This window comes from Xenopus laevis, chromosome 6S (genome assembly GCF_017654675.1).
Source record: "Xenopus laevis strain J_2021 chromosome 6S, Xenopus_laevis_v10.1, whole genome shotgun sequence".
In the NCBI taxonomy this organism is placed as follows: domain Eukaryota; kingdom Metazoa; phylum Chordata; class Amphibia; order Anura; family Pipidae; genus Xenopus; species Xenopus laevis.
The window spans coordinates 11,819,900-11,832,837 of record NC_054382.1 but is presented as its reverse complement, the minus strand read 5'-3'; the positions used below and the strand labels follow the sequence as shown (position 1 = coordinate 11,832,837).

The following is a 12,938-nucleotide window of genomic DNA, read 5'->3' as shown; positions in this document are numbered from 1 at the left end:
ATAGGGTGTTCCTGAGTAAGGAAAATTCTTTCTCCCTCAGTAATCCACTTTTGGGTTACAGCATGTTTTAATACTAATTCTATGTCATCCTTAAATTTAGATACAGGATTAAAGGTTAACTTTTGATAAACCGCAACATTGTTAAGCTGATTACATACCTCATCACGATAGTCTTTATAATTCATTATAACGATACCCCCTCCTTTGTCTGCTGGTCGTATTACAATGGATTTATCGTTATTCAAAGACTTAAGAGCTCCTCTTTCATCAGCAGACAAATTAGGGTGTACCTTAAATGAAGATTCAGACAAGTTAGAAATTTCGTGAGAAACAGTCTGCAAAAACACCTTAATGTTAGTATTGCTAGAACTAGGGTCAAAGTCACTTTTCGTCTTCCATTTTAATTGAGTGTCGTCTTGTTTTTTGTCCCCATAATGTTCTAGTAAACGTAGTTTTCTGCCCATCTTATAACAATCCACCTCACAATTAAATTTGTTAAATGGTACTGTGGGGATAAAAGATGTACCTTTGCAAAGTAGTGATGACTCGGCTTGTGTCAGCGTGTGTTGCGACAAGTTATATATTGGAGTCAATGCGGGTATCTGGGAGGACGTCCTCCTCTGCTTCTTCCCCCTCCGGATGCGCCTCGGCCTGCTCTGCCTGCGCTCCTGGTATTCACTGGGGAAAATTCCTCTCTCGGTCCTCGGTCTGTGGGTAGGGTGTCCAGCTGAAAATGGATCGCTTTCTGGCTAGAAGAGGATGCGGCTGTGGCAGCGTGCTGTGTTACAGGAACGTCGCGTCCTGATGACGTAGTATCATCTTCGCCGGCTGATTCGCCAGAGCTGTCCACTGTACTGAGAGTACGGATGCGCTGTTTCCGCCATCTTGGTTGTCCTCTCCGCCATCCACCCGTTCCTCCTCCGCCTGCAAGCCACCTGTAAACGCGGTGTTGTTGGTAGTCTTCATCCACCTTGCGCAATTTCTCTCTTTTAAAGCGGAGTAAGTCATTTTTAAATGTGTCCACATTGTTTTTCAATTTAGTGTGGAATTCTGCAAATGTTGCCTCATGTATGGCAATCTGGTGTGTATTTTCTAGTGTGGCAATTTCTTTTCGCACTTTACTTAATTCACTGCTAACTTCTTCAATGACCAAAACCATGAGGTCAAGGGAACAGCGATTTAACACTCCAACCCACTTCCTGCATAGGTCGGGATTGTGTCTTCCAATAGTTGGAGCATTTTTAATGCGAAATCCACGTGGTATTCTCTTGGATCTAAAGTAGTCTGACAGAAATAGTCCGTGCAAGTCTAGATCTACTTCGCGTTTTTTAAGATGAAAAAGTTTGTTATATATATCTTTGGGGCAATCAATGCCAATCTCCTTTTTTGGATAAAAGATAAAAGGGGTAGATTCTGTAAAATGATTGTCAAGTATAATATAGCGATCTCTGCAAACAGTTTGTTTTTAGGTTTTGATACTGGTAATCCTTTTTGTGGATTTTTAAGTGTTTTTATATATAAATTCTATTTTGATGTTTAATATTTAATATTTATATATAGCACGTTATACACTGTATTTCACATTCTGTGTTTTATATGTATTTGCTTCTACAGAATGTATCTATTGGAAGAACCAGTCACACTAATGAATTTTCTAATTATCCCTCACACCTGAAAGGGGGCGTCACTGGGAGGTGGGAGTGAGCTGGGTGAGTCTTTAAATAGTTTTCACTTTGTTGTAATCTTTATCTTGATAAAGGCTCCACTCGAGAGCCGAAACGTTGATGGAATAAACAGTTTTACATTTCTTGAAGAAAATCCTGGTGTGCTTCAGCTTTTTTGTCGTGGATATTTTACTTCTGGATTGCACCCAGGTCCCTAACTCCTGAAGTGTGTGCTAAAGCCTTCTACACTGTATATATATATATATATATATATATATTTCTGTTGGTAGATATATGCATCCATACAGATTTCCGGAATCACTTGTCTTTTTGACTCCCAATCAATGTTATTTTATAGTGAGTTAGAAATAGCAAAACATGGATTATATGACAGAGCCAACCAGTGCCTGTGTGAATGACAGGCTTTCTCTTGATTCAGCAGCAAACTTGGCTACATTTTGGCATGAGCTGTCAAGTTGTTCTCCCTTGGGGTCGACATTAATTCCATATTATTCATATGCTGTGTCTCTCTCTCCCTCTTTTCTTTTAGGAGCTTTGCCGGCAACGCATGTCTGTCAAGTCTTCTGATCGGCCAGAGGCCCTGCACAGTTCTCGCATCAATAGCATCTCTTCACAGTTCAGTGATGGGCCAATGCCAAGTCCTACGGCACGGAGCAGCATTTCATCGTGGAGTGAGGAGCCGGTCCAATCAAATATGGACATCTCCACCGGTCACATGATACTGGTAAGGATTACTGCCATTATTGGCTATTTCAGAATGTTTGTATTTGGTGTTTAATGTGGAACTTTGTGGTTAAAGGAAACATAAATACAGTTGACTCCCATATGGAACAGAACATTATGCACCCAGTGCACCTTTAGAAGTGGTATGCCATTGATGACAAATGTTCCAATAAAACCTATCCTATGTGCATATAAAAAGCCAAAGATATGTGTATGTGTGGCTTTGGATTGGTTGAGTGGATCTCGGGTTCCTTTGGCATGGTTACAATTAGAGCTATATCGCGTTAAGGTTCAAGTGCATCTGCAAGTGCATCTTCCCACTTCCCCATAATCAGTTGAGTGCAAAACCCCTTTACAGGGACTTGCATCCAAATGTGCTCCTTGCACTATTAAGGTGCGACTCAGTCCATCCTGCCTTCCATTCTAAATTGAGCACTTTGCCTATTGAACTCTGCAGCTACAGTCACCTCTGGACCAGGCAGTAGTTATAGAATTCCCTCAGAGGGCTGCATCAATTGCTGCAGTTCAGTTGCGACAAAAGAGTAGGGGGCACACATGATTTGCTCACCAAACACCATAAATAACACCAGTCAGAGTTGGACTGGGACACCGGGAAAAAACCCAGTGGGCCCACGGCTCTTGTGGGCCCCGCTGGCCCAGATCCTTTGATTTACCGGCTGCTTCCTGCCTTGACCACACAGAAAACATAATGTCCATCTGTGCACAAGCGCACGCGAGGTGGCCAAAAACCCATAGTGCATGCCTGCGCACAAACGGGGAGACGGCACGCCAAGGTGGGTCCAGAGGGGGGCCCTGGACAGTGGGTCCAGAGGGGGGCCCTGGACAGCAGCCCCGTGGGGCCCCAGGCCCCCCAGTCCGACCCTGACACCAGTGAACACCGGAAATGATGCCACACACACTTTACTGTGTGCACTTTGGCAGGAATCACATGTACAGATGCTCTAATTTTGGCGAATATCCACGGTGCAATCGTGTCAAGAGAATCACCCCTTTGAGACCACAATGAAGCAGACATTTCTGAAAAAAATGCTACATTGAGGGAAAAAACATGACAATTGCACTTTGCTCACTGCACTTCCGGATGTACATGTGCCCTATTTTGTGTTACATTAAAGGCATAACAGGCAGTTGTTGTATGGAACCAGAAGCATTGGTGTGAAGATATGATATGACATGATATGAATTCTTTACTGGTTAGTTAAGAGCCTTCTTTCTTTGGAGAATGTTGGATACAGTGCTGGGATCTGGTTTAAAGTCAAGATGTCAAAAGTGCAATTTAATTGTCACAAATGTTGATTGCAGGTTTGTAAGAGTAACAGGTTACATTACAGTTTGACTTGTGTGGCAGAAGTAACGAAAGGCAACACAACTATGTTAACTATACAGGATGAATAATAAATCCCTTCTTTATATACTTACATCAGTAAGCTTCATTACAATCCGGTATATCAAACCTCACACATGTTTCGATACGTTAGGGAAATTTAATACTAGCAATAAACTGTTGGGTAATTTGAACTCCATTTAAGAGAGATGACTTAGACCCATTTAGAGACAGACGCGCTTAACGAGGACCATAATGCACCCTGGTTCCATGGTGTCAACTTCTGAATGCAGCCGAGATAAAGAAGCAAGAAGAATACGCAGCAAAATAGCAATTATCATTATCTCAGTATAAATACATTAATTTTGTTACACAAAAAAAAATCTGCTGTGATATTTTGGTTTCTTATGCCGTCGTGTATGCTTTTGTGAGTGCTCGCTGGAACAAGTAAAATATAATTATTTCTTTGGCAATTATAAAGATAGTGTATGAAGGCAGGGTGTGTTGGAAAAACATGTTATTATGGCCTTTGCGCCGGGAGAGAAAGCTGTTAGTAAGAGTGGATTTGTGTCATTTCAGGACCGCTTCTATTTTCAGTATTAACATAAGCGCGGAAATTTGTTAAAACGTTGATACCTTCATCTGAAGATTTCTGCTTGGGGATGGAGTGGATATTTTGTAAGGCATGTTACACAGTAGCTGAGGCTGATAAAAGAAATTTGTCGTTTAGGTTGAATTGTTGGCTCAAGTGATGTTCTTTTGTCTTCTGGTTAGATTTGTTTTTAAATAAGGGGGTAGAAAGTGGTCCCCGTTATACATAGCACCCAAAGGCACCCTGTCTCCAGTCTAAGAAACCTAAAAGTGGAAGCCTTACAGTGTTTTTAATATTCCACATTTTCCAATCCAAGCCCACTTCACTTCACTCCTGCATCCCTAACCTCAAACCCCAACACCGCAAGCCTTCCCAACATATAATGGTCCTAATTTTAGTTTGGGAGACAAGTGCCACCAATTACTTCACAAAAACAGTATATTCAATGAAAGCTCTAGCCACAGGTAAATTGAAAGTTAAGCTGATGGGATAGCTGTACTACACTTAAATTGGACTTGTAAGAAAGAGTGGATGAAATGGTCTCATCTCAGTTGGGGGTGGCCTCATTGTGGTTGTTTTCTCTGCAGTGTCTTCGTGAGATAATTTGGTTTGGAAGGATCATTGGCTGCATCTGTGGGTTGTATGTATCCAGCTTTGGATAACTTCCCATTGGGAGAAGTCAGTGCTCTGACATAAGTCTAAAGGTGGCCATACACGGGCAGATAAAGCTGCCGATATCGGTCGTTTGGACCAATTTGACAGCTTATCTGCCTGTGTATGGGGGCTTCCGAAGGGTCTTCCCGATCAATATCTGGCCACGATATCGATTGGGAAGGTTTGATTTTTAACCGACCGACCCGTCGGAGCCCCTTGGCGTATTGTAATTCGATCGTTCGAATTACCCCCGATATAGCCCTGCCATTAGTGGCATATCGGGGAAAGATCCGCTCGTTTGGCGATGTCGCCAAACAAGCGGATCTTTGAGTCTATGGCCAGCCTAAAGCTGGCCATAGACATGCAGTTTTTACCCTTGTATCCGACAAATGATTGGACGTCCCAGCTTCCGAACTGCCACTTTCCATTCAGATTAAATAAAGTAGTAAAAGAGCAAATCAGATGATGTGCTGCCCATGACAGCAATCGTACGAAAGTTATGTCTGACAAATTCTAGTGAAAATCACCCATTGATATCGTCAGATACATGCAGAAATTATCGTTAGCCAACAGAAATCTTCTAACCTATCTAATCTACCAAACAACCATGTTACCAAAAATGTTGGGAAGATCCACACATGGTCTGAAAATCGTATGAAACCTTGATTGGTAAGATATCTTTGTGTCTCTGAGCTTAAGACAAGGCCACCTTTGATATCCAACATATGGTTTGATATCCAACATATGGTTTGGACTTATTGGCCCGTGTATGGGGCCCCCCGACGGGCTTCACCAATCGAGATCTGGCCGAAAGTCGGCCAGATCTCGATTGGATGGGACAAAAAATCCCGTCGGATCACGGCCGCATCTATTCGTTGATGCGGTCCTGCGATCCGACCGTCCATTAGGCATCGTTAGGATCCGATCGTTGGGCCCTAGGGCCCACGATCGTATCAGCCCGATATTGCCCACCTCAAGGTGGGCATATCGGAGGGAGATCCGCTCGTTTGGCGACAAACGAGCAGATCTCTCCATGTATGGCCACCTTTAGCCCATAACAGCCCATTGCAGACATATGAAAACATTTCTATATCAGCCAGTCAATTATTGACTGTCAAGGGCAGCAAACAATTGTTCACCCCTAAATGTCAGCTTAATTGACTTTCAAATTGGATTTACAGGAGTATCTAGAGGAGGAAAAGAAGTTCATCTCAAATCTAACTATATTGACTTTTGCAATCTCCCAGCCCCTAGTTTTGGACCCAATGGTTCTAAATCATGTTGAGATATTTTTGGATAACAAATCTAGATTTTTCTTTAATTAAACAGACTGGGACACATATAGGGTTTTACCAATGCAACCAATTGTAGCAATAAGCAACAAAAGTCTATATGTAAAGCAAAGAGTTGCAGAATTGATTTTGTCTTCTATGTGCAGGGACAAATAGTCTACAATATAATATGCCTCTTAAAGACAGTGTCTATATGGGCAAAGAGTGCTTTACTTGACATGACATGAAAGTGCGATTTCTGTCCTTTTAGTAATTGCACAGGCAATGTTCCAATAAATGTATCCTTTGTGGGCTTGCCTGTGGAGTACAGAGTGCTCAGCACAATACAAATAATAGAAGTGCATGGATTGTATTTATGCAAAACAGTAAAGCAAAGAGCATTGCAGCTGCCCAGTTTGCGTTGGAAAAATGTGCTCTGACATTTTACATGTCGTTTTAAAGCCCGATTCTGCAAATAACTGGAATTAGATAACTATGAAAAGGCAAAATTACTAAGGTATTTACATTGCAGATGCTTTTACATTTCAGTTTCCCCTGTGCATGCAACTATAAGGGCAGAGACACACAGTCAGATTCGGGGAGATTAGTCACCCGGCGACTGCCTTCCCTAGAATGAAAATTGCCGGTTGGATGGCACTTGGAAAACATTGTTTTCAGAAGTCGCCTGAAGTTTCCACGTGAGGCAACTTCGTGTGACTTTGGAAAACAAAGCACTCTGAGTGTCATCCCACTGGCTAGAATGAAAATCGCAGAGGAAGGCAGTTCGGGATATTAGTCACTCCGAGGAGGAGGAGATTTGTCGCCGGGCGACTAATCTCCCCGAATCTGACCGTGTGTCTCTGCCGTAAAGGTGTTTTATGCTTGAGGTTTTTTAGCCACTTATCACTCAGGCTGTCAACTGAATTCTCCAGCAAACAGCAAGTGTTTGGAATCTTTGCCCTAGTTAGACAACGTCAGATAGCTGGTCCATATGGGCATTTGTTTAATGAACGGTGCTGGTATTGGACAAAGTAGATACAGCAAGTTCCCTAGTACTTCCTTTTCAATATCCTATAAGAAAAATGCTTACTATATTGATGAGTTTTACTGTGCCAGTTGCAGCTGTGGAATATAAGGGCAAATTCAGAGATAAGGTGTATGGAAAGATGCCAGCTGTCCTAGTATACACCATTAAAATTAGCATACAATAGGGATTTGAATAACTTTTCCATTTGTAGATGGAACCCTATATAGTATCACTCAGATGGGCTGCTTTGATTCCAACACTGCTAGGCATAGTGCCCTTTTCATGTGATATATATTCTACGTGCCATTCAGTACATATTAAATGCAGTTACCTACCTGCCTTACCATTTCCAACTCAAGTTTTGTCCGGTTATGGCTATTAGATAAGATGTAGTCTCTATTGGGTAAGATGAAATGATTTGCCTTCAGACGTGCACTTTTGGCTTCTTCCTCATCCCTGTGCTCCCATCCTGCCTTTACTGATAACTGGTTCACAGTTTGGCCTATTTATGTTAGGGAACCCTGGCTCTGCCTAGTGGAAACTCCAGGATCCCCACAGCAAGTTGTGTGAGTAGACTTGTGCCCAGTGAATCAGATGCAAACACCATTTTGACCATGAGCAATTGCAAGTCCAGAAGCAATGCAACCCAAGGCCCGGGCCAAGTTGTCTGGGCGCCCGAGGCTGACCACCTCACCCCCTCCACTGACAAGAGTTGGTGAGGGAACAAGGGTCCAGACCAGAACAAGGGTCCAGAGAAGAGGTATGTGCGTGGCACCCCCAATTTGTTGCACCCTAGGCACTTGCCTCTTCTGCGTACCCCTAGTTCCAGCCTTGTGCAACTGCCACTTCTTCTAGACATCCCTTGCACCCAATTAGTTCAAAATTCAGGTACAACTGTGTCTATTTTAGCAGAGCACATGGGAGAATGGCTAACATAATTCTGGAATTATGGGTGGTATATGCTAATTATAGTTAAAAATTGAACTTTGCATCCAAATTGCATGCTGCACTTATTTTTGTAAATGATGTATAGTAAGTTGTTAGGCTGCAACGGAATGTCTGTTGAAGGCTCATTGGTTCTGGAATATGGCATAATTATATATTTGCACAAAATCCACACCATTCCATTTATTCAGGGTCAGACTGGGGGGCACAGGCCCCACTGGGCTGCTGGGTCCCCTGCTAAGTCTTGCCCTCCACCGCACCGCGCATGCGCATATGCGTGCACTTTGTATTTGCCGCGACCTGCCCAATAAAGGGAGGTCGCGGCAGGGAGATGCTGCAGGAAGATTCGGCAGGGAGCAGATCTGGGCCGGATCTATTGGCATGGAAACAAAGAGCAAATGGTTATAGGAGTGTGGCATCTAAAAGTTTTTTACCACTACACCAATGGGGAAATGTAATAAAAGTCAGTAACGGAAAAAAATATTTGCAATGGGAAAAGTTATGCCTTTGTGTGAACAAATTTTCCTGAATTTACCTGAATTTAATATAGCTTTTGCGAACCCAGAAACTGTTTAGCGACCACTTCCGACAGAGAAAGAAGGTTTGCAAATGTTATTGTTTGCGCCAGTGTGCAGTGAATGTGAATAAAACTTCTTAGTGAAAAAGTTGGGATGTTTGCTCCAAAAGATTTTGACACCTTCAATCACTTCTTAAAAGTGGGCAATGCGCAATTAAAATTCTCAAAACAGTTCAAGAAAGAATATTAGATTGCAAAATGCTAAATGTTATTCTTGTTTGTTGTTTGATTTTTATTGCACTTTAGTGCTTTAGTGGGGAGGCAGGTTCCATGGCACCCAATATTCTGCTTTCTTTCTCAGTAACAATCACAGCTGCATCTTTAAAGCTGTTGGACAATCAAAGGTCTTCCGAGAGCTCCCCCCGGTTGCAGCCTGACATTTCATATAAATTTCACCTATCACCTTTGGCTGCTCGCAGCTTCGAGGAAAGGGATTAGCCGACGCTGTGCCGCCACCTGATCCCGGCTCTTGCAGATTGGATTGGAATAATCCTTTTACACATTACCAGACTCCATTATCACTGTGTATAGGGAAAGGTGGCAGTGCTATTGAAAGCCATTAATGCACTGTTAATAGAAACCATGTATCCCATGCGAAGGGGGCAGGAAGAAAATCAGAAGTGAGAGAGGACTCAGCAATACATAAAAAGCCTGGATATCCCCATATAATGGATCATGTGAGAAAATACTTTACATAATCAGTTCACTTAAAGGAGAAGGAAAGCTACGGAGGCATATTGGCAATAGATTAGCTGCAATAGTGCAAGCTAGAATGCTATATTTATTCGGTAGAATAGTTTACCATACCTGAGTAAAAAGCTCTTGAAACTCTCTGTTTGTTTAGGATAGGAGCTGCAGTATTAATGTGGTGTGACATCACTTCCTGCCTGAGTCTCTCCCTGCTCTGGGCTCAGATTACAGTAGAGAAGGGAGGGGTGGGCGGGGAGGAGCAAACTGAGCATGCTCTTGCCCAGGGCAATGAGGTTTAAGCTGAAGGCAGGAAGTCTGATACAGAAGCCCATGTGTACACAATAGAAGGAAAGAAATGCTGTGTTTCTTTTGACAGGGGACTCAGAGCAACATTACTTTGGGGGTTTACTGGTATATTTAGATGGACCTTTCTGATAAGGCCTACTTAGTTTTAACCTTTCCTTCTCCTTTAACACTGTAGCACCTATCGCCTTACAGGGAACAATGGCATGATCTTCATTTGTATGGTTTGTATTTGTTCTGCATCAGCAATCAAGTTCAAGTATGGGACCTGTTATCCAGAATGCTTGGGACCTGGGGTTTTCCTGATAAGGGGTCATTCCAAAATGTGGATCTCTATACTTTAAGTTTAATAAAAATAATTTAAACATTGATGAAACCCAATAGGATTGTTTTGCCTCCAATAAGGATTCATTATACTTTACCGTACAAGGTATGGTTTTAATATGATTAAGGACTAGTTGAGTTTGAAACGCGTCAGGCAATGATGCGTCTACATGCTTTTATATAATCTTTTCTAATAGCAAAATAATAAAGGAGAAACATTTTTTATCGGAGGTGCGGTCTGTATCTTTTGATCTTGAATCTTGCAACTTTATTGAGACCAGCTCTCCTATACAACAGCACTGATACACTACAGGGGACGTGAGATTTTGCAGCAAGGCTGGAGTGGTCTATTTTCTAGTTTATTCTAGAAATATTATAATATTATAATATTATAAAATAATATTATAAAATAATATTACAAAAAAAAAAGGAAATCGTTTCTAAAATTGAAATGAATCGATTAAAAAACAAACTATGGGAGGTAGCCTTCCTGTAATTCTGAAGTTTCTGGATAACAGTTTCCTGGATAAAGAATCCAATACCTGTATTAAAAACAGAGGGGCAGCAGAGTAAGATAAAGCATAAATAGACAACAAAAACAGAAATATAAACATCCTAATGTCATGATATGTGAGATACAATGTTCTACTTGTCCGCCAGTGAGTAGTTGAGGATGCTGGGATATCAGCCTACCCAAAAACATAGTCTCATGCCCATTAAGAAGACAGGGTACAGATGAAGGGAAATGACAGGAATAAGCATTGACTTGATGACTATTCCTTCCTAATGGCGAATTTCCTTATGAGCAGTGGAAGCTTTTTTCTATAATAATAAACCAGGGCCTTGTACTTGATCCCAACTAAGATATAATTAATCCTTATTGGAAGCAGATCCAGCCTATTGGGTTCATTTAATATTTACATGATTTTCTACTAGACGTAAGGAATGAAGATCTAGATTACAGAAAGATCTGTTATCTGGAAGCTCCAGGTCCGGAGCATTCTGGAGCAATGTGCTCTGTAACTGGCTAAGGGGGAGCCTTGTACATATCTCCTCCTGCAATGTACAGGGCTTCATTAGCATTGTGCACCACACATATATAAAATGAGACACACCACATGAGAAAACTTTAACGAAGCTCTTTGCACTTGGCTTGGCTTAGAGAAAGGGTTAACCAGACTCCCACATACAAAGAGAACACAATCACCATTGTTGTGCTCTTCCTGCACCCTTCCTACTAATGGATTTTCCCAATACGCATAACTCTCCTTGTCTTTATTGGAGATTTTTTATTTTTATCTTCATAGACTTAAATAAGAATTCTCCTCAATGATGTATTACTGGAGTGCTGACCATGGTTAACTCCACGTCGGGGCTTTTTTACATCATTCAAGTGAGTGAGCCAGAGGAGAGCTTAAAGTATTTTTTGCAGAGCGTGCTTTGATGTTACTACCTTCATAATAAGGAGGGTGGCTCCTTAATATTATTATTAGATTTTTTTATCCATAAACAGTATTTTGATTTTGTATTGGGAAATGTTTAAGAACTGAATATTTCAGAAGGCTATTAGTTGGTGGATAGTTTGAAGCTAGACCCAACACAGCAATCTGAAGTTGTTGACTTTGGCGAGGAGCTAGCATCCGTCTGCAAATAGCACAGTAAGTGATTGATATCTCTGCTGGCTATTTGTTTGCAATTGGCTTCAGTTCCAGGTATCTGGGGTAGCTTTTCTTTCTGTTTGATTCCGGAGCATGACTTAAACCACAAATAGACTTCAGCTCACACTAGCTTATGAGGCTGAAGCCTTGTAAAACATTTTTGAAGGTTTTCTAATGGGAGATAAACCTTGAGAAAGTCTTTTGTTCTTGGCTTCCTGAATGGTTAACCTGAAGGGAAACAATCATGAGACAGAAAGTCTGCAGGTAGGGAATAAAAGCTGTTTGTGAGACAATATAATGTGCAACCTTAGACTTACCAGTCAACAGCCACTGCTGAGGGAATAAGGATAAGGCTCCTTCTTGTTTTACTCCACTTTTCTTGGAACATTTTATGCCTTTAGACCACAGTAGGTAAGCCAATGCTTCTTCACAGCTTTTAGGGGTATCAGGGGATGCGAAGAACCTTAGAAAAGTGCTTTCTTAATCCTTGCTAGCAATGCTTTTCAATATTTTTAATGCCATAGAATAATCAGCTCTTTCACATGCTCGTTTAGCTCTAAGGAGACCTTGGCCATGCTCAGGTCATAATAATCTCTTGGAGGGTCACATCTGAGCCACAGGCCTTGATTTGAAAATCCCAGCTTTATAGTATAAATTTAAAGAAATATATAGGTATGACTGGTGTGTAAATGGTTTTATAAAAGTTTAAGGGCTCTTGGAAGCATAGATAAAAAGTGACGTTGAAAAGAAGAAGCAAGGTTAAAGGGATCCTGTCATCAGAAAACATGTTTTTTTCAAAACGCATCAGCAGACTTCTGCACTGAAATCTGCATATTCAATTTGGAAATCTGACATGGGGCTAGACATTTTGTTAATTTCCCAGCTGCCCCTGGTCTTGTGACTTGTGCCTGCACTTTAGGAGAGAAATGCTTTCTGGCAGGCTGCTGTTTTTCCTTCTCAATGTAACTGAATGTGTTTCAGTGGGACATGGGTTTTTACTATTGAGTGCTGTTCTTAGATCTACCAGGCAGCTGTTATCTTGTGTTAGGGAGCTGTTATCTGGTTACCTTCCCATTGTTCTTTTGTTAGGCTGCTGGGGGGTGGGGGGGGGTTTATTTTACTCCAACTTGCAGTACAGCAGTAA

General features: G+C 41.6%; 1 protein-coding gene across 2 annotated transcripts in view; it reads left to right on the top strand.

Moving 5' to 3' along the window:
• Nucleotides 1-12,938, top strand: part of ptprn2.S (protein tyrosine phosphatase receptor type N2 S homeolog) — a 577,776-nt gene that overhangs the window by 504,417 nt on the left and 60,421 nt on the right. For both annotated transcript variants that reach the window (XM_018269027.2, XM_041567358.1), the window contains one exon: nucleotides 2,215-2,409. In XM_018269027.2, the coding sequence (XP_018124516.1) occupies nucleotides 2,215-2,409 (195 nt within the window). The remainder of the gene's footprint in view (nucleotides 1-2,214; nucleotides 2,410-12,938) is intronic.